General features: G+C 36.9%; 1 protein-coding gene across 5 annotated transcripts in view; it reads right to left on the bottom strand.

Moving 5' to 3' along the window:
• The window catches only part of EPHA7 (EPH receptor A7), a 166,756-nt gene that overhangs the window by 89,954 nt on the left and 53,901 nt on the right, over nt 1-22,901 (bottom strand). For all 5 annotated transcript variants that reach the window (XM_086461371.1, XM_086461367.1, XM_086461368.1 and 2 more), the window contains exons 4-5: nt 21,543-21,698; nt 20,329-20,664 (exon numbers count right to left, since the gene is read on the bottom strand). In XM_086461371.1, the coding sequence (XP_086317497.1) occupies nt 20,329-20,664; nt 21,543-21,698 (492 nt within the window). The remainder of the gene's footprint in view (nt 1-20,328; nt 20,665-21,542; nt 21,699-22,901) is intronic.

The following is a 22,901-nucleotide window of genomic DNA, read 5'->3' as shown; positions in this document are numbered from 1 at the left end:
AGCTATGAGGAAGATATAACTCTTTATTTCATATAAATCCTAACTGCTTTACAAGAACATGAACTATACTAATTGATAGAGGTGTCAGCTAAAACCTTCATTTAAATCTGCAATAACTGTGCTTTTGAAAACCTTTGGAATTTGCCCTGTAAGTGGACTGTGGTGTTTAAACTTCTGAGTTATAATAATGACTTAAATAATTGTAAAATGCTAGCAGCACTGATAATGTACTGTTATTTCACGCTGAATGACGCTGTCACTGAGACAAGAAAGAAGGGAAAGTGAAGGGGCAAGTAGAGGGGCTTGGAAAGGGAAAGGAAAGAGGACTAGAAAAACATCAGTGAAACTTCAGGTTAAGACATACATGTGCAAGGAGTCATTATTTCCATGGTAACAGGACAGTGCAAAGTTGTCTATAAAGCCTTGGAATGTAGACAAGGCATTCATTTAAGAGCTTTATCTATTCTCAACACACATTTGGGGTTGTAATATTACAAACATAGCTATATCATAGATGTTGTTAGCCCATTGTCCAAATGTGTAAAATTTCCTTCACCTCATCAAGAATCTATAGGATGCTTTTAAAACAGTTTATCAGTTGACTTTTTTCTTCAGTAGTACGCATTTTACCTTCTCTTCAGTCTTTTACTCAAAGTTTTAAAAATCAAGATGAATAAAGAAATAGGTCTCTGAAGATCCCTATTTTTCATAGAGGTAATCATTTAAATTACTTGATCATGAAGAAAAGCAGAATGGTAGTACTTGGCCAGAACAGGGGAATATACCATTGAGTGGGAGTCCTTTCATCACAGGACCCAAAAGGGTTGCACTCACAAAGATTCAGCTGGGCATTTGAGCTTCTCTCTTCCCTTATGGTTGGGTCAACAAAATGTATTGTGGAGCAAGAAGGTGGCAAAGCGATCACAGTATCACACTGCAAATGACTGAGGCAGGATGGTGGCTTTGAGAAAGTGTTGAAGAGGAAGCAGGAGGTCAAGGTTTGATGGTTCTGTCTTTGCTCACCATAATCTGAGGCTGTGGGAAATTTTCCTCAGTGTTTGTACCCAAAACTTACCCTGTGATTACCTACTTAATGGTTTTAATTTGCTGATTATAAATTACTTTAACTATATTTCAAATCAAAATAAAAATAACAAAATTGGTCCTCAAAGTTTAGTACGCTTTGCTGTTCTTCACACCTAATTTTGTGTGATCTTAGAAGACCATCAGATTTAGAAGTGCCTGACCTGGAGCCATCAGAAATGAAGTGAAAAAAACCAACAAAAACTTAAGCCCATATGTCTGAGCAACCTCTTGAGCTTTAATGACGTCGTAATGTGGCAGAAAGGTGACACTGAAGTTTTAGAACAATTCCAACATAAAACAAACCTAAGATCTTTCCACACAAAAGATAAGGAGTGATGGTGCTGGTCTCCATAAAACTATTCCTTTTATTTGGAGTAGTGGGGTGAGAAAAAACATGATCCATGAAAAAGCACTTTAATGTGACCAATCTCGTCATTTTAGAGTACAGGGTGAACAGCTTATTAACTGCAACAAGAACCAGATCTTCCCAGGTGCAATTAGGGAATAGAAGAATGCATCAGTGTTACAGTTTAAAAACTGCTGTATTAAAGACCTGCTTGTGTCCCATGGGAGACTTACCTAGAACACTGCAGAAAGATTTGCAAGGGTTAGGTTGCCAAAGAAATGTCACAATGATGAGTGATTAAAAGTAAAGTTACAGCAAGAACAAACTATTTCAGAAAGGTCACAATCTCAGGATTTTTTATTAAGCAAATGTATTATAAAAACATCCTTAAGGCCTAACCCCGCTACCTGCTGACTGTCTGAGAGTTGCAGTTTCCTGGTGGGATTTCTCCTTCATATGCAACACCAGCAGTTACCCAGTGCATCCAGCAGAGCTGCAGGAGACCAAAGCTTTCTTAAAAAGCTGGTGATATAGCGGACTAGTCCTGTGTACAATCTCTCTTGCATTACCGTTCTCAGGAAAAATACAAAGGGATAAAAAAGTCTGTTAAAGGGAGGTTTACAGAAATTCCAGTCGAAAAGAATTTTGCTATTTCTGAACAAAGAAGACCAACAACTTTAGATTAACATTAAAACAAGAGCTTACTTCTACTATACATTTTAACAAGAAAAGGAAAAAAAACCCACAGGAAGATAGATAACTTTAACCTATCTTAGTACTTATATAGCCACTAGCAAAACAATGTCTAAACACCTCGCAGTCACTAATGGATTTTTCTTCACAATGCTCCTTTGATGCAAAGAAGTCCTATTATCCTCATTCTTCTCATGAAGAACAGCGTCATGGAGAGATTAAGTCATTTATCCAAAGTAACACAAGATGCCTGTGGGAATGACTATGTAATTTATCATGGATCTCCAGAGCGCCACTCCAGTGCCTGAACCAGTAGACCATTCTCTTCTTAACAGACAAAATCTGCTGTACAGTACCTTAAATGACCTTTCAAAATGGCTATTTTTTACATGTTTTTTGCTCTATCACCATTCTAAAGAAAGTTGTAAAGCAACAGACTTTGAGAAAGCTTAATTAAACACCATGTATCTTCTCTCAACATCAGCCGTGTAACTTGGGACACAAATACTTTTCAGACCAAATATTACATTTCTCTTTGAAGCCAGCAGCAAAGCTAAAGCTCAGCATCTTGGCAGCTGGCAAAGATCCTTTATGCTCTGCAAATGGCCATACTTTAATAAAGTCTTTTACAGCTTTTTTCCAAGGCTTTTTCTATTCCTGTGACTGAAAACAGCTACTATACTAGCAATATATAAATCTGAATACATGGCAGGAGTCATTCAGTAAGTACCAAAATATGTTCTTTCCTGGCAAACTATTCAGCAAAGCTGAATAGATCAGTTTATCCTTTGGTAAAGCTACTTAAAAACAAAAGTAAGACAATTGTTTTCTTCTTACATTAAATGAATGGGTTTGGTTTGAACATAATTCATGTTGCAGGAGCACCTATGAGATGCAGTCTAAAAAACTGGGTCAGTATCTGCCTCTCAAGATTCAAATTAACTAAAATATTATTTTTAAGGAAAAAAACCCTACTAAAGTTCCATCTTTATCCAGAGAATAAGTACAATTCACATCAGCAACCTAAAATTCTCCAGCCACTATGTTCACCTGAAGGGATCATGACCAGGAGTGAAAAGTTTACTAGGTCACGCTCCTTTAATCTTACCTTTAATCTCCCTTTTGGATGACTGCCAAAAGCACTGCTTATGATGATGTTTGTGAAAAAGCAAATGAACTGAGATCATCATTTAAATTCCACACTGTTCACAAACAACTTTCACATGGTAACAATTTTTGGTCACTGCTTGGGTTGACTGAATTTGAATTGATGACCTAAAGGTGAAAGAGTCTGCATTCCAGGATCAATCTCCATGCTGTTCATTGTTCCCATTTTCTGAAGTTCAAAGTAGCAGAAGGGAGAGATACATGGTTAAACACAGTTGCCTCCACTTTTCATCCAGTTAAATATTTTCAGATTTTTTTCCCTTAAAATTATTCTAAGCATAAACCACAATTATATCAAATTTTCTCATGTATGGAGAACTTCTGAGTAAAAAAAAAATGTACTTCCATTAAATAAGAAAATAATCTTCGGACAGATAATAAAATTTTGATATTAAAGAAGTCTTTCAAACAGTAAAGAAAAAACAGTGTTACAAGTTCAATTCCGCCTTTGTAAACTGTCTGTTTATTTCAAGGGGTTTAAGTTAAGAGTATCAAAGAGCCTGCTTTGGCGAACTTAAAAATTATTACAAGAAAAATCCTATGATCTTAAGATTTCATAGACTCCCTTCACAAATCTTCATACTTTCTTAATTCCTTTTTAAAAGTTTTTTCTAATCCAGAAATTCTGTTCTGTACTCAAAACATGAAACTTAACTAACACACACATTCTTATCAGCTTCAGTGATAGAGTAAATTTATTTCCAGGAAATGGACTGAGGAAAATTCTCAAGGAATTCTCAGCTATATCTGAGGTAAGATGCTTCTGTCAAAATCTTTGTAAAATTTAACCTGTTAAAAGATTTCTTTGAGGAACGGGAAGGGAATTGCAAGGAAACGGAGAAGAAAAAACTCTTTCAGAAAAACTACAAAGGAATTTCCAAAATAGACATAGTGTGTCTAAAGTGTAGGTAACTGAATGAAAAGATTCATACTATGCTACCCACTAAGACAGCATTTTTGTTCAGCTTTCCACATATCTTAACTCTTCACCATTTTTAATGAGACAAGCATAAGAAAAAAGAATAACCCATCCTACAAATTTATTATCATGTTATTTAATCTGCTGGTTCAACAGTACATTTTTAAAGGTCTATCTTTCACCTACAGAGCAATGAAACACAAAACTGAACACAATTGCAAATCCCTAAACTGATATTGGGAGGAGTAGTTCTAATTTATCCTCTGAATGCACCAGCTCTAAAAAGTAACTCTTGAGCACACAGAGTTCATACTGTAAAAGCTATACATTATTCAAGACCAAAAAATGATTATTTTCAGTACCTAGTTTCACAACCTGGTAACTATTTCTTCAGAGACTGATTGACTTTTATGATCTGTGCTATTTTAATTATTTTTGTATCAGGCACCGTTTCTACCATTGCCCTTTCCTGCTTCATGTTGTACAAATCTCAACTATCTCAGCCAAAGCAACTAGACCACAACACCCTTACAGACACATTAAGGAAAAAAAAAAAAAACAAAAAACAAACACCAAAAAAGAAAAAGAAATGAAAGGGGGACCAAAAATTTGTTTCATGGCCTATTTGGTTTAACAACAGACCCAATGCCCATTCAAGCACATATAATTCAGAAGGCCTGCCTGCCAGCAATAAAGACTGAAATTGGATACTTTGTGAGATTAATTACCTAGATAGGCCATGATAATGCTAGTCAAATGGGAAGGTAATTAAAGTGCACCTTCCATGAAAATTATTCATTGCTCATGGATCAGGTGACAGATAAATCAAAAGACACTTAAAAAAGCTACAGGTTAACTTGTAGAAGGCCATTCCTCCCTGGAAGTGGCAGTAACCGTGGCTGCTTGTGCCTATCATAAGACAAAAGGCAGGAGGGTAATGCAGCTTCCAAGAAACAGGAGCCCAGAGAAAAGTTATCGGCATTGTGCCTGCAAACAAAGGGTCAGCTAGAGTGGAACCAGTCGGCTGGCAGCCTTCAGATTACTAGATCTCTCTGCTTGTATGCCATAAAGGGGTATTGCAACCGTAAAAGGCAGCAAGTGATGAATTAATAAGTTGACTAGTCCCCTGGGTGCAATCCTTATAGGCGGAGGACATGCTGCAGTAATCAAACAGGGTTATAAATTGTGTACATTGAATGGCACAAAATGCGTCTCACTTCATCACCACTAAGTCAAGACTTCCTGAATTTGTCATTAACTCTTTAGCTTCAATATATTTATTTAAACAGTAAAAGTAAAAGAAAGAGCTTACAATAACAAAAGGGCAACTGATACTACCCAGCGGGACATATAGTCTAATGGAGATCACTGACTCTTACTTTCTACAGCTACAGGGGTCAAACTGCACTCCTTTTACACCAAAGCTCCCCTTCAGATGTACTGATTAAGCTCAAAATATTTGACTAAATGCACTTCTAAAAGCATAATAAAAAACAACTCATGATCAAGTCATTTTTTACAGCTAGCTTATGCAAATTCCTGAGTATTTATTTCCTACTTGAAAAAAAAATTGAGCTACTTACATGGGTAAGCAACTCGCAGATCCCAGGTTTTTACAGAAGATTTCAAAATGACCTTATTTTGGACATAACATCTGATTATTAAAATGTATGAAAATGGGTAGTTGAATAATTACCACCCTCTCTCAATGTGTATTTTTTTTTTAATATGGGCTAATTCTCTAGGTTGTGCTATTAGGATAATTCTGACTGGTTAGGGAAAGTTAAATGTGCCACCATTTCTGTCTAACAATAGCAAATAGCCACTTTCAAGGGCTTAGATACTTACCAGGGTTAAAGCAAAACTTACCTCTGACTGACTCGGAGCATAAATAGACAAGAAGATATTTTTTTTTTAAATACTTAATTTCTTCTCCCCAAAATATACTTAAGGTTTTCCCACATTTTGAAACAACAGTTCTATGTGTTTTATAAATAACTTTATAACTGTTTTCCACATACTCCGAATGTTTTTCTCTTCCCTAGGCTTCGTAGTGAGTACAGGAAATGAAAATTTAAGTGAGTACTGAAAAGTGATGTAAACTTCAAAAATATGAACTACAAACTGAAGACCTTTCTTTGTGCAGTGGAAAGCATAACCTTTTTTTGAAATAGAATTTTTTACACCAGCCATGACTGTTCCCAGTCCAGGGGAGTATGCTATATTTGCAGAAGTTTATACGATCATGTGACAAAAAGAGACATGGTACTAGTTTACCAATTTCACTGCAGTCAGCAGCTGCAGCATTTCCCCCAGAAAAGGAGTTGTGCTGATTTTATGCATAGTTCTATCACTTTGAGATCAGCCTATTACAATATTTTCTACAAAGTCAAATTTTATAGACCTCCTAATGTACAAATATAGCTCAGTAAACTTAGTAAACTTAATCTAGTAAACTGTGGTAGAGTTGAGGATGGAGTATGAACACATGCTTGCCCGTACCATTAACTTGTTGGCATGGTTAGCTAGTTGGGTTAATTGTGGTAATCTCAATGTGGGCACGCTGTTTAGGGAGATAAAGAAGCTTAAGTCTGCAAGTGTGAGCCCTGACATGCCAGGAACAGAGGGTGGAACCTGATCACTCTCATGTAGGCATAGCTTTGGTAAACAGTGAATACACGTCAGCTTCTTTAGAGTCCCGCTGCCTGTCTGCTAGCATCCAAGTGGGTTTGAGTTATTGATTTAGATCTATAGATTCTAAATGAGATGAGACTTGCCTGCCTGAGAGATCACCATTGTCCTTTACCCCTGCTGTAGTCAGCAGAGGTGTGAAAGGAAGTTTCCTCTTTGGCATTTAGAAATTACTCTCCAAAGCATCATGAATGTGATAATATTCCGAAAGCCTGGGGTACCTGCTAGGGCAAAGGTTAAGAAATGCCTCCCAGGAGCACTGCGAAGGTGTTCACTTGCTCTATTTATTGCTCATTGAAGGTTATCTGTTTGTAATTGTTCTGTGTTGCTGCATGGCTGAGTTAATTTATTGCTTACACAAAAGTATATAACACTGATAAGTGGTCACCACTGCATTATCGTTGGCAAGACAACTGCACCCCTCCTAATGGGTAATCTTAACTAGCAATAAAATAAAAAGAAAGCATAAAATACATTTTTAGAACTTTTTAACATTAATGTTATCAACTGCAATCAAGCAAAATATCACTATTTTTAAGACATGCCTGTATATGCATATGCTCACTAAGCACTCTAGTTAATTCAGTCAATGGTAAAAGTCTTCAAAGAGTCCTAATAACATGAATTACTAATAGGACCAGCAAATTACTTTTAACGAGTTTTAAAATCCTGAAGACAATAAATTATTTTTAAATTTTCTTGCTTGTTTAGTATTTTCTTGAGAATAAACAGAAGCATGCAAATATTTAATGATAATATTGTGGCAGAAATTAACATTTGCATATGTGGGGGTGGGAGGAAGAGGGCATTCATGTCATCAACTTTTGGCAGTTAATTTAGGTGGCTAAATAGGGAAGGTAATCTAAAGCTTCCCCTGTAATTAAAGACAAGTCAATGTACAATTCCTAAATTTGGCTCCTGTTCGAAATCGCTCCCTAAAGAAACCTATCAATCTCTGCTGACTACAATAATGTAAATATTCACCACAGATTTAAATGCTAATGTTTAATGCCAACATCAAAGAACAGAATGTTTAGCCTGAAAATGTTTTATGTGATTAACTACACAATATAAAAAGCAATGACACTTCTCCTTCTTCATTACCAGTTAAGCTGCAATACAAAAAATTAGAACTAAGGGTGAAATTTTGATCTCAGCTACACAAGGGACTATTTGGAATAATTCCACAGGAGGTCCACAGAGACAGACCATTAGACTATTGGCTCTGAAATATTAACATCCAATTCCTCATTTCACAGCCATGATTAGAGGCTTTATGAACTTAAACAGACTCTTTAGCGAAGTAAAGGGGTTTTCTTCACATAAGCATCAGGGTTTACTAGCTCTGAATCTGGCCTGCTGAGACAACCACTAGTGCCAGAACGGAACTTGGGTGCTACAGGAAAAAAATGAGTGCTTTGTGATGCATTAGGAAATGGCATATCAAAAAAGAGGAACGCTTCAACGACAGACAAACAGAAAAGGTCAAAAGGAGAGACGGTAAATAGATCCATCAGCAGGTATGAGATGGGAGGTACAGAAAATGAAGGGCCTGCACCTGCAAACACATAGATGTGAGAGCTAACTCCAGATTCAAAGGATAGTTGTGTACAAAAAGCTGTTGGAATGTAGGTAAAAGTTTAGAAGGGTCATCCTTAAAAAATAAAAGCTGAGAATCACAGTGACAGGACGTTGTCCCTAGATACTTAAGTTCACTTCAGAGGAAGTTAGATCTGGCTTAAAAATTCTGAAAAATGCACTAACATGCTAGAAGAAAGTGAGATTAAAAAGAGATTAAGCTACATGTATGCGTGTGCACTTCTCTCCCTGTCTTTTCCTTTATCTGTGCCTGTTTACAGCAGAAACCAGATGGAAGCAATATACAAAACATCCCATTCTGCACTTCTAAGAGTTCTTCCATTAACGTTAGAAAAATACCAGCAGTTCTGTGAATAATTTTTCTTAAAGTTTTCTGTGTTTCTGTGTATGTGGATTTTCTTAAGTCTGATACATGGTTTAGCTGATTCAGTAAGGACAGGTCTTCACTGGCCTGCTGAATTCATATAGGAGTTAAGATTTCTACCCCTCTGTCAAACATAGTTAAAACTGGCCAAAACCTGTTGACAGAGGGCAAAGGAGCTAAAAGAAAATTGTCCAAACAGAAAAACACTTAGCACAGTCATGTAGCCTTGTACGTTTAGAAGATTGAGCTAAAAATAACTTCTTCTTAATTAGCATTAGTACTAAAATGGCCTGAGTCATACAGCTTATGCTGCTTGCTGTGAAAATTCAATGTATAGATGAAAAAGCAGCAAGTTAGAGTTTAAACTACAGACGTCATTAAAGCCTGCTTTATTTTGTGGGTTGCTACAACAAACATACCTTATGGAAACATAAAAGGCAGCTTGTTATAAGCTTGAATTTAGGACATTTATATTGGTCCCACAATAAGAAGATTTCTGTGTCATTATCATGAGCATGATTTAGTTGACTTATGTTCTCATGCAGACACTGTTATGTAACACTTAGCTCAGACAAATGGCTCTGTTCTTGATCTTCCCTATTCTACTGTAGCTAATGACCAAATATTGTTAAAAATTGGGACACTAATTATCTGATGTCGACATGTTATGGATAATTAAGAATTGCTCACTCTGAAGCCATGCTAATTGTTTTTTCACAGGTCTCCTTCTCTCGTCCTTGTGTCTTCAACAAGGCAAGCAGCTACAGGTTTATGCGTACATCTCTGTCACGTACTTTGTCACAGAACATACATCATCCTTTCTGGCTCATCCCCGATTAATTTTGCTGGCTTGCAGCAATTATCTCTCCCTTTGTGACTGACCTCCTGGTAAATGGAGTGCATGATCACTGGGCGATTTTTTCTTGCGTATTTTACCACTTAATTGATCCTTGTTGGCTGACCACAATAGAATACACTACACTTAAGTCATAAAATGGCTGAAACTGAGAGAAAGTGGTAAGCATGCTTTAGCAATTGTAGTTGAGAGCTGTAAAAATCAGATCTTGATAATGTTCTCTCATTTACCCTATTACTTGGATCAGTTGGTTAAAGCTGTTAATGATCCTCTTGGATCAATGTCTTTTGCTTGTAGCTATAATTTACTGCATTGGTGGATTAGTACAGATGTTTTCATAGATAGCTCTGCATCATTCCACCAGATTGCTGTCTACGTCAAATTTGCTTCCATTCATCACTAACGAAGCAAAGAAAAAGATAATCAGCATCTCCTATCTTAACATTAACTATTGAACTCAGGATAACACTTTTATTGTTGTCAATTTGCAGCCTTCAACCATGGCTTCCTCAGTAAATTGCCCTGAGAATTTCCTCTACAAATAGATCCAATGATATATTTTGACTATAATGGGGAAAGACTACAGAAATGCCAAACTGTACAATACAATTCATACAATAAAGAGTAGTAGAGACAACTGTTCAATTTGGAATATGCCCAGTGGACTCAGGGCTGGTTCTATCACATGCAAAGCAGAAGAAGCTACATAAGGCAGCGACATCTCAGAGATGGCAAAAATTATCCAGATTTATTCATGACCCTGACTACTCCAGCCCCTGAAAAATCCACTGCCGCCCACGGAGATGTCATAGTGGGTAAGTCAGCAACAGCTACTACTATTAGTTAAGATGTCGCCCCTTATTACCGCAGTAGCATCAGAAAGATCAAGCCCAGCTCTTCAGACCTTTATTTTGCCCTGATTTTCCAACCCATCTCAGCTATCTTCACCCTTACCTGCCAGACGTGAACCATTCATTCTTGGGCCATTAATACTCCTTAAACTGCCAGAAGGCCATAGGCCGGAAAGGGAAGGTTTACAATTTTCACCCAAGGGCCCATTTAGTCAAAACTCCATCTTTCCTTCTGAAAAAGCAGGCTTGCTGGCATATGTAACAAATAAAAAATAAGTAACTAACTAAATGATCTGTTCCAAAAGAGCAGTAGCAGAATCTCTGTTTCTAATGAGAATACATATATAAAGCAAACTGGGAATACACTGTCTTAAAATGCTGGACAAATCTACGTGGCACCTCTTTCCAGACAGCTAATTATGATACTCAACTCCACTCCTAAGTGGGGACTTGAACCTTGCTTTAAGAAAGCTCTTGATTCAAGACATTCTTCATCCCTTCCTGCAGTGTATTTTTGGCATACTATCTACCCTAGCTGTGATAGACTCACCACAAAGGTCTTCTAGCTATTAAATAGGCACTAGTGTGAGCAATCTCTTCTGTCTAGGAGCTGCACATTTAGCTATTCTATAATTTAAACTTAATGAAGAAACTTCTTGAGCTTTCCCTGTATAAGCTATCTTTTCTTTTTTAAAGATTTCCACAGGAGTCATTACAGTAGGCTGGCTCCATGACATGCTATCGTCAAATGCTTCACTCTACAGAGATGTTACAGTTAAAGAATTTTTTAATTTATTGTATGCAACCTCAATTATGATTTCACATTTGGTGCCACTTATGCACTTGTAATAGTGCCTTTCAGTACTGATGCTCGTTTCTCATTGGAAAAGCATCTGTGAACTTAGAGGGTTTTGTTTGTTCTAATGACAATGGTACTGGAATTCTTCAAAAGGTCTGAAACAAACCATCAATATTAGGAAATTCAGGGGCAAAACTTCCAATGTTTTATTTTACTACAGATATGATTATAATCTTTTTATTTGATTTTTGTTCTGTCTAGGCAAAATAACAAAGAAATGAAACACCTTAACAATAAATTACACTGTATTGAAGTAAGATCTCAGAACTCATGAGCACAGTGGGGTTTGGGTAAATTAATTCAAACACTTTGTATTATTCTGTCCTATTGATATCAATATTTCACAGTTTGGTTCATTGACAGAGTTCAAATCTGTTTTGTAAATTCTGAAAACCAAATCTCCCTTGTGCTTTGTGTTGTTATTAGCTACAAATAAGAAACAGGAAGCTCAACCAAACAAATGAAAAAAATGGAGAAATTTTATGACAGAATCAGAACAAGCCTTTCTTTTCGACAGTTCATCCACTGTGTTTCTCTCCTACTCTTAGGTCTCAATATAGCCATGACAGCGTTTCCTATGGAAATTCTAAAGTTTTCAGACAAATATTTGCCTACATTTTGTAATCATCATCATGACATTACTGTGGTAAGAGAATGATACATGTGTCCAATAAACCAATAAATTGAGTTCATGAGAACCTGCTGATGGTATTCAGCACTTATCTAGATACTGCATCCAGTTGCCACACTACAGTTTACAGGAAGCAGAAAAAGGACAATCTGGAGATACAGTTCTGCTGCCAAAATCAAAGGCCTATGGAATTGTTCTTTCTCTGCACGAGTTAATTAGCTACACTAGGCTGTGTATCACCATGTATAAATGTATCAAGTAATTTCTTGTCGCTGTGCTCCAGGTATGTTGAAAATCTTTGAGACTGGCCTGGTCTTTGCAGAACTATGTACAAGAGTCCCCAAAGAGTATAACAAAGCTCAAAGAGCAATATTTAATTCCTACTCTGTTCAAAAGGACTTATGGCCATGAGAAATAATCTAACGATGGATGAAGCGAAAGAAGAAGCCAGGCATATTTATGAGGGGCTAAAACCCCACCCAGCAGGTGTCACAAGAAGAGCTCTTTTATTTTACAAACAATTCTGGGATTTGTCATAGAAAATGTTAACACACACATTTTCCTTTCAAGGTGAGAATTAACTTTGCATCAGTACTTTTAAGAAGACAATTGGTGTAACTTATAAACATCGAGATGTCTGGCCCATGTTTGTAAAATTACAAGAAAAAGTGGCTCCCAGTCTTTGTGCCACATTAGCAAGCGAATTTCTCCTTTCTTTGGCTAAATTGTACTTTATATCACTCATTTTATTCCTCAAGTACATAGTTATTTTTTTCACAGCTGGTGAAATTATGCTTTAGTAGTGTACATTTGACTATGGTGACATAACCTGCTATTTCAACAGAATCACAGAATCATAGAACCTTAGAACAGTTTGGGTTGGAAAGTCATCTAGTCCAATGCCCCTCCAGTGATCAGAGACGTCTTTAGCTGGATCGGGTTGCTCAGAGCCCCATCCAACCTGACCTTGAATGTTTCAATGGATGCAGCTTCTACCATCTCTCTGGGCAACGTGTTCTGGTGTTTCACCACCCTCATCATAAAAATTTCATCCTCATATCTATTCTGAATCTACCCTTTTTTAGTTTAAAATCATTACTCGTTGTCCTATTGCAACAGACCCTGCTAAAAAAGATTGCCCCCATCTTTCCTGTAGGCACCCTTTAAGTACTGGAAGGCCTCTATAAAGTCTCCCCGGAGCCTTCTCTTCTCCAGGATGAACAATCCCAACTGTCTCAGACCGTCCTCATAGCGGAGAAGCTCCAGCCTCCTGACCATATTTGTGGCCCTCCTGTGGACTGCTTAGCAGGTCCATGTCCTTTTTGTGCCGAGGACTCCAGAGCTGGACACAGCACTCCAGATGGGGTGTCACCAGAGTGGAGTAGATGGTGAGAATCGCCTCCCTCAACCTGCTGGCCACGCTCCTTTTGATGCAGCCCAGGATACAGTTGGCCTTCTGGGCTGCGAGCTCACATTGCCAGCTCATGTCCAGCTCTTTGTCCACCAGTACCCCCAAGTCCTTCTCCGTAGGGCTGCTCTCAACCCCTGCATCCCTCAGCCTGTACTGATACCAGGGATTGCCTTGACCCAGGCGCATGGGAAATTTAACAGCCCTGTGGCTGTCATGTTTCTCCCAGCAGGTTGCTACCAAACATTTAACATACATAGAAGCTTAATCTGACAATTTCTAATTCAGAACTTTGGTTCTGTGAAGATGAATCTTTACTTTGTCTTTGTAGCTTCCCACTATTTTTATTTCTAAATACTGTAAAATTCACACAGTCTCTAAGAGAAAAACTTTCTTGATTTCTTAGTCAAAATTATTACATCTATTTTTAAAAAGCTTTTATGGTAAATCTGGACAGGCAAGAGTTCTGATACTGATTTTGAAAAAAAAAGGATCATATTTTTAGTATATTAAAAAAAAAAATTCAAATGACATTCAGCTACAAACTGATGTGCAAAAACCTGTTACAGTCAGACTCAAAATGTGATATGAAGTTAAAGTTTCCTTTCAGGATGACAGAGTTCCCATTGTTTTGGTTCCTGTGTGTTCTGATAGAGCATAAGGTTCAAATCCTGCTCCTATTGAAGTCAATGACAAAACTTCCATTGACTTCAGCGGTGCAGGATCAGACCCTAAGCAACACAGATAACATCTGCTTTCTTGCTTTCTCTCTTATTTTTCAGTGAAAAATATTAGAACAAATTAGAACTAAATATTTTTTAAAAAAAGGAATTACTATCAATTGGCTATTCTGTGGTAATTTTTCATGTGAAACATGTCCCTTGTCATTTCAAATTTTTATATATATATTCTATAAATGTCTACAAAATATTATCAAAACTGTCAAATATCTTATATGCCATACCACATCATATCATATATAGATGATTCCTTCTTTGTGAAAATCCTAAAAAAATTATAACATTTTGCAAGCTTACAATAATGCCCCAACCTAGCAATTCTACAGTATCTCTATAACCTTGTGAATTTCACTACATTAAATACGACTTGATACAATCAGTGAATGAACAAACTGCTTTCCCTGATCTGATGGTATTTGCTATACAGAGACTGGAATTCTTATCAAGTTTTTATCCATCAGTTTAATTCAGACATAAATTCAGTTACCATCTCCTGTCAAAATATCTGTGACATTAGTCCAGGGTAATGTGACTGCAGATCAATACGCAGTCTTAGCTCCACAGAAACAACCCCATCCATTTTCTAAATGTACTGAAAAGACATGTAAAAAAACTAGAATAATGATAACTACCACATGTAATTAATTTCTACTCTAGTTTTACCTTTTTCAGTTGGTGGCCATGGAGCGCAGAACACTTACAGAACTATGCTGCCTGCCTGCTGGTCTAGAAAATAGTTAAAATAGATCAAAATATATCTTAAATATTATTAAGAATAAGCACTAACATCTTTGTGGCTCCCATTAAATAAACTAAGCAAAATGGTAAGCCAAAATACACTCGTCAAAACATATCTGTATCTAAAAATCACAGCTTAATGAAAGCAGTTAGAAAATAATACTTTTGAAAAGTGACTTTTTATATAAAATAATTCTCCCAGTTTAATAGGTGGAACATATTTGGTAAAAAGAAAAGAAAAACATTTTTGTAATTGGAATTCTTTTTACATGAAGCATTGCTTTCAAATATATTACAGATGATGTAGCCATATCAATGTGGGAAAACTGATCTACAGTTGAAGGCTAGAAGATGAAGCATAGCTCAAAAAGTCAAGTCACTAGCAGGAAATATCAAATGAAACCTGAAGCTAAAGGAAGTGCACCGAAATGGGAAAACATAGAAGCAATATTAAGTTGAACACTGAAGCTATTTATAATAAGCTGACATGTATCACCAGTAGTGTACATTGGATGGAAGGTGTAGATGAAGGCAGATTAAAACAATTTGGCGGCAGAATGGGAAGACACCAAAATGGTCTGGTGAAAGGAGAGAAGTGAGAATAGGACTAGAACAGTGAGGTCAAAGTGACTGGGAAAGCCACAGGCATAAATCTTCTTGATTGCTGCCTCTGCTGGAGGACAGCTCATTGCTGAAGAAAAGTCAGGCTTAAGTGAGACTGACAGGGAACAGGAAACAAATAGATGGTCAATAGTGCAGAGACTATGAAAGAAGAGACTTTAAAAAATGAGCAGAGATAATTGAGAGCTGGGGAAAACGCAAAGAGAAGCAAAGAAGAGAAAAATTATGAGCAGCAACAACGAGAAGAGAATGTAGAGTAGGGGAGAATGCAGTGTCTCCCCTGATTAGAAAGATTTCAGAAGTACCTAAGAAAGGCATAACCCATCACACAGCTTTTCGTAAGGGATGGCTCGTTTCCTTTATGCATTCAATCATTTCCTCTTGCTGTGTAACCAACAGTACTGCTGCTAATACTCATGATTTGATACTATGTAATGTTTATTCTTTCAAGTTACAACTTTGAAAAATTAATTTCCCTTATTCTTCTTTTAAACTGTGAATTTTGGGTTCTGGTTTTTTGTAGGAAGAGGCATGAAAACTGAACTCTTAACAGGTAAAAAAAAAGGAAAAGCAAATCGACATATACAAAATAAATTGTTATCAAAAACGTTTTTCAAGAGTAAGCCTTAATTATGGAATTGAATCAGGGTTTTTTAACCACTTCAAGTCATCAGCATTAAGTGCATCTGAAGGTGCAGCATGACTGTGGGGCACCTTTCACTTGCTGTGAAGAAACAGCGAGCATCAGCAAGTGCTCCTGCATAAGAACAGAGAGTACATTTAGGAATAGGTACTGCCATTACATTTTAAATGTGTTTGTCATGTTTGGTTACAGTAATAAGACATGATGAGTGTTCCCTTGAATATGATTTTTTTCTCTACAGTGACTATAAAGACAACTCAAACTGTCTCAGGACAGATACTTAAATTTTCTCAAACCCTGGTAAATGTTGAGGTTCATCCAACCTGTCTTAATTTTTCTCAGTGTCAGCCTAGGTTGGGTGAATATCACCCTTCATCAGAGACTAGTCCATTGTCCATTCAGATAAATTCCAGAGCAAAGGATGTAGAAAGATAGTTTTAAAAATATGCTATCTTTGCAAAAGGGTAGACAGAAAAATACAATTGTTATTGAAAAACATATTTTTTAAAAGTTTGAAAGTGCATAAATGTCAAAATCAAACAAATATTCATCTGCTGTGAAACCTACTTGATTCTATTAGTCTTTTCAGTGTTGTACAGAAAAAATGTAAAATTTGGAAAGAAATTTGATGGATCAAAAGGAACTACTAGAACCACCAAAAGGTGAATATCATATTAGGGAAGTGGGAAATTTTATCTTTGGTAAACAACCATTCAATAAGCTCGCAAGCATAGTGTTTGTCAGCTGTTTGCCAGCTGCAGCTCTTCAGTACATTCACCTACTGTAACTGGGCCTTAGCCACATTTAAACCTCAATTCTACAAGGATGCAGGGGTTAACATAGATCAGCTTGCAATACTGGGATGACATCCTGTATTCTTTATAAGATGCTGGATAGGCAAGATATGAAACAAGATGATTTACTCCTGGGGGACTTAGTGCACTTAATCTTTTACCTCTGATTCCGGCTCAGTTCTTTCATGCTTTTGTCAAAAAAAAAACAAAGCAAAACAAAAAACCTCATGGTTCTTGGCTGCAGCATAAAAAAATATGCCATATGACAACTGATAGTCTAGTTGCAAAGTCTTTTTAACACAATGAATGAATAGCGATGTGTCATATGTATATGTGAGCAATGTGAAATGCTACCTACCCACTTGCAGTTATTTTATTGTTATTTCCACAAATACAAATAGTTTTTTATCAGCCACCTGGTTCTTTTCTGTGACATGGTCTCTTTGTTGCATTAGAAGCTTGTTATATGTGGGTGAAGAAACACTGAATATATTCTATAACCCCATTCTTTTATCAATAATTTCCTGTTATCATTACACAATGATTTGAATTTTGTGAATATGGCCACAAAGGATCAATTCAATTAAGCTGAAACTACAAAGGGAAAATCTCACTGCAAGCCTCTGTGCAACTGGTGAACCCAGTAATTATATATAGACACCTATTGTGCTAGCAAAATAACACATGAAGAAGGCTTAGTTAGACACATTTACTCACATGAAAAGCAATATGGGCATAGAAAAAGTCATTTTTGCCAAAAGTATAGAAGAGTCACACAGTAACAAATGAGAGCTGCATGAATCCTAGTTTACTTGGCTATAAATAAATCCAACATTTTCTTTCTCTCCATGGTAAAATAAAATAGAAGCACAGAAGCATAACAGTCTCCTTTGAGCAACCAGTCTCTTTCTGTTCAATTATAGTCATCAATCTGTTCCACCTAAAATATTTTCCTCCTTGAGAAACCAAAGAAATCAGTATTAGGATCCAAAACATGCTGTTGCAAAAATAATGTAAAAGAGATCTTTCCTTTTGGTGAATGTATTTGTTCTGAAAGATTGTATTTTCTTTAACATGAATTTTGTAATTCAAGTGAAAAGAAATGCTGCACTTATATGGCACTTTTAATCAGAAGATCTTGACGAGCTTGGTAAGAAAAGGTAACGGTTACCTTCATTTTACAGACAGAGAAAACTACCACAAAGAGAGCTTAAAGCCTTTTTTTCCCCAAAATCAGTTTCCTATGTATGTTCCTTTTAGGTGCCCAACTGGAAGCCTTTAAACCCTGATACTCAGAAGTGCTAAACAGACGAAGCTTTAGTTGTGTGAGTACTCTTTCTCTCAACAGTGACAGTGTCAGATTCTGTAGCACTAGGAAAGGCTCGTCTGTGCATAATCCCACAGCAAACTGGAGAGGAGGGACAGAACAGAGTCAGGTCTCCTGCTTCTTGCTGCATGCTCTTACAAAGCTTATCTAGGAGGGTGAAGGTTTTTCCATTACTTGAAATCACAAGGTAAAGTCTAGATGTTGTCTCTAGTATATACGCAAGCTATAGTTTCACTAACATCTCTGGGCTTGATGTGAGGTTCATTTCATAAAAGCATACGGCTTGTGTTACTTACAAGGTAACATAGGATAACCATATTATGTCTTCTGGCCTGAAAACCCTATAAATCTACCACTCTGAGAACACAAGAGAATGAACTATAATAAATTGCAACACAACAAACTGATGATTAAGGCTTTTATGTTCCGGAGATGTGATACTAGCCACCAAATTGCACTGTCTCTTCCTTTACCCTGTGTGCCACTAAACCATCAAAGCATATAATGTAAAAACAATTTCATTTGGCTAAACAGGAAAAAGTCCAAATCTTCTTCCTCACATGGTAGTTCTGTATAGATATCTACAGAGAGCAGAACATTGACAACCTGTGCACATTTGAATAGAGAATTATTTTAAAGATGAAAAATCAAAGTACCAAAATCATACAATCTATGGTGCAAAAATAGTTTCAAGGTAAGTTCTCTGTGCTCAAAATCTCATCATAAAGTCCAGGAACTGAAGGAGCATGGAGACCAATCCTTCCAGTCACAGGGATGATTCCAAAATAATATAAATTGTGCATTTGTTATCCAGGAAAGCACTACGGGGAATCAAATATCCCATAAATATTCCAGCCTAAATTTAACAACTATATAAACCATCCCAGGTTTGGGGGTAGGCAGAGAAGGCTTTGAAGTATATTTCTTGTCCTTTTTTTTTTTTTTTTGACATGACCATCTTTAAAGTGCAAAATAACCACAGTTTTTCCTATTTGTTCATTGCACCAGTACGGTGAGTTTGTCCTCAGTTCAAAGCATTTCTGTAGGGGATTATTTCTACTGCACTAAAAAAGAATGGCTTGATGACAGTCATTAAAATTTTCTCCAAGATGTAAGCATAAAGTAACCTTTAAAACATTGGTTAGCTGTTCTTACAGAAAGCATCAGTTATTCACTTCATATTTTCTTTTAAGGCATTTCTTCGGAAGCCACATCTTGCAATTAAAGTTCGGTTTAAGATCTTTTGTTCAATGTATCAAAGGTTAGTTTTACTATCCTCTCTTAAAGCCCACAGTGCACTATTGTAGATACATGGGCCTATAATTTTTATGAACAAACAAGTCATCATTTCAGAAACCTAAATCAGGGGATTCTTTTTTTTTTGCTCAGCATGTAGACAACTAAAGCCCTTTTTTCCCCTGGGGTGATATGCTAGTTTGATTTTATTTTCTCTGACATTTCACCTGTCAGATTATGATAAGTAGAAGAAACAAAGAATAATCATCTCATAATCAAATATCTGGAAATATAAGATAAATTAGAAACATTATCCTGAGGGAAAACTTTAACACTGAAAACACCATCAGATATCCAAATCAGTTTCCAGTGACCTAGGACTCTCATACAGAATTAAAAAATTCAGAAAGGACTGTCGCAAGTACTTTTTTTATCTTCAAATACTAAGGAATGACCTACAATGACATAAGAAGAAAAAAAAAATAAGTTGCAGAGTTAAGAAAAATCTATTCAGTAATAACAAAGATGCATGTCTTCTTTAAGTCTTTCATGAATGTTTTCTGAAAGCAATACTAAGGCCAAGAAACAGGACAGGTTATCATGAAATAGCATAAACTCAAATTAGCTCCTTGGCAAGGTGAAAAGCTTAATGAGCCAGAACACACAAAACATGCTCCTGATTTACCGCATCTGTAATTCGCATGTTCCCATTTTCTCTCAATCTCACAGTGTTGAGACTCATAAGTGATGAAAACTTACCTGCTTGACCGGTGGTAATACTGACAGCTGCAAAAAGCCTCTGGGAACGACTCAAGTCAGAAACCCCATTCACAGCTTCAACTTCAAACGTGTAGTTAGCATGAGCGAGCAGGTCCATGACAGTGACATAGTTATCTACTAATCCAGTTTGCTGGGGCATATATCCAATGTTACTCCCACAGGGAACACATTCGCCCTGCTCCCAGCTGCACCTCTTGCACAAAATGCGGTAGGTCACATCATTTCTTCCCCCGTTGTCAGCAGGAGGACTCCACTCCAAACTCACGGTAGTCTGGTTGATATTGAAAATGAGGTTCTGTGGTGCAGATGGAGGTCCTATGGAACACACGAAAAAGTCCAGGATAATTGCACAGAACCACAGTGGGACATCAGCTAGCATTTTAATTACTGAGACCGAAACTAGTTGAAGCATTTTTCTTCACATAAACATTTCATTATTTTTAGTACAAGCTGCATAAAAGCTTCCTTGAACTCACTTGGCAAGAGCTGTATTTATTTTCCATTAAGGCATCAGAATAACAATTGTCTCTATATTTACTGCAACTGACTTTAGCCGTTTCTCTTCTGTGCAATTAAAAGGATTGGTTAATGTACCTTAAAGGTTGTCTTTTATAGTTTTCCCAAGTATGGGATTTGTTTGTCTCTTTTAAACATACTGCACCAGCTGCATCTAGTCCTTTATTACCAGCTCTGATATGATTTACAGAGATATTTGGTGTTGCTTCGGATTTAGGAGACTTCTGCTATTTGAACCACCAATCTGTGTAGGCTAGTCTGTTTGCAGTTAGAAGGTTAAGCCAGATCCAATTACAGCTCAATCAAAGCTCAGATTCACTCAGGTTACTTTTAATTTTTCACATTACTCATTTTGGTATTATATCACATAAAGCACATTGTCTACAACAATTTTACAGCCATGGGAAAACTATGCCTGTATTCTCTCTATTACAATAAGTTACGTGCTTACACAACATACAATGTTTTTCAATGTTGTATCAAGCAAACATGAGAATTATATTTATGCTATTTCTATATTCACCGTCCACTTTTTTTCACTCTGCCTTTCAATTTCATTTACTGTTGTAAATGTACTTTTCAAATATAGGAAAAGCCAACCGAAACTAGTAGCTACAAGTGGCTGCACCTGGTTGGTTAAGCAACGTCCTTTACTATTAAATTCATGACTGACTCACTTGTGCATGCGACATATGGTGGATCAGAAGGTGCTCTATAATAGCTATCTTCACAATCGCATCTTGAAGATCCTTCCTTGTCAGAGAAGCTGTGAGTAGGGCAGCGGGAGCACTGCAGATCTTGTGAGGAGGATTTGTAGAACCCACGGCCACAAGCTAAGACAGAACAAAACAAATTAAGAATTGCACAGACTACGATTCTGATCTTTTTTTGTCCCTGTCACATGAAGTACACATTCCTGTAAATGTCTAGACTACCCATCCTGTATGTTGGTGCAAGCAAGATATTGTGCTCACAATTTCTTTTTCTTCAGTTGATGCTTTTAATGATTTTGTGGTATTTTTATGAGTTGAAGCATACACTACAAACACCTCAGCAGTTGGCCACACAATATTTTAAACACAGAGGGACACATAAATATAACAAGCATCTGTTTTTCACCAAAGAAGAGTACAATAACGGTGTGAAACAGCTGGATGCCTGCAATAGGCCTAAACAAGGGAAAAACAGACTGGAGAAGCTCTGCTTCAAGGCCACTGAAGTGTTTCTGCTATCTGAACTAGCTGATTTGGAATTAATGGAGCAAAAGTTCCCTGATCTGACATACCCAAAGAAGCTGTAACCCACCAGTGAAACCTGATCCCGAGGAAAGAATGAGGCGTGAACACTTGTTGGACAGGGGACTCCGGTAGGAACAAGCAGAAGGAGGTTGAGGGCAGACAGCATAAATTGCACAATTGGTTTTTCCAGTTTCACAGAGAGAGACAACTAGGCTGAAATGAACTTACAAAAACTTTCAAGGGAAAGTTAAAAGGTAGATAATTAGAAATAGGCATATAAGATAATTTCAAACTTTGGTTTTCCTGCTGTGAATCTGTGGAAGTAAAAAATGTGTTGTGTTCCAAAACTGATGTTTAGAAAGACTTCTTTCAGCTACTGCAACAGTTCCCAGAGCAGAAACACCCATAAAACACACCTATAATGACACTTACAAGCAGAGAACTGCAGCCTAGACAGCCAGCTTAAGAATGAATAAACTATGAGAGCTGCAGGGGATGAGGAAGAGGGAAGTGGGGATCAGACAACGCTAAAACTGGAAAGAGATTAAGACTCCATTTCAGCACTGAAATTATGAGCAAACTTACAAACACTGTCAACATGAAAAACAGAATTCAAAAGTCCTCCAGAACTTTCTCGTAAAGCAGAGGCTTTTTAAAACACGCTATTTTATTCTTTTTTTCCAACCCTAACAAATGGTATAACTGTCTCAAGCTGTCATCTGTATGCAAAGAAAAGGGACTAAGGGTGAAACTTAGTATTGGTATCAAAATATTAAAGCTAGTTAAATAGTCATTCTG

This window comes from Leptosomus discolor, chromosome 2 (assembly GCF_034619465.1).
Source record: "Leptosomus discolor isolate bLepDis1 chromosome 2, bLepDis1.hap2, whole genome shotgun sequence".
In the NCBI taxonomy this organism is placed as follows: domain Eukaryota; kingdom Metazoa; phylum Chordata; class Aves; order Leptosomiformes; family Leptosomidae; genus Leptosomus; species Leptosomus discolor.
The sequence above is the reverse complement of the archived record's forward strand: the minus strand, read 5'-3'. Positions and strand labels throughout refer to the sequence as shown.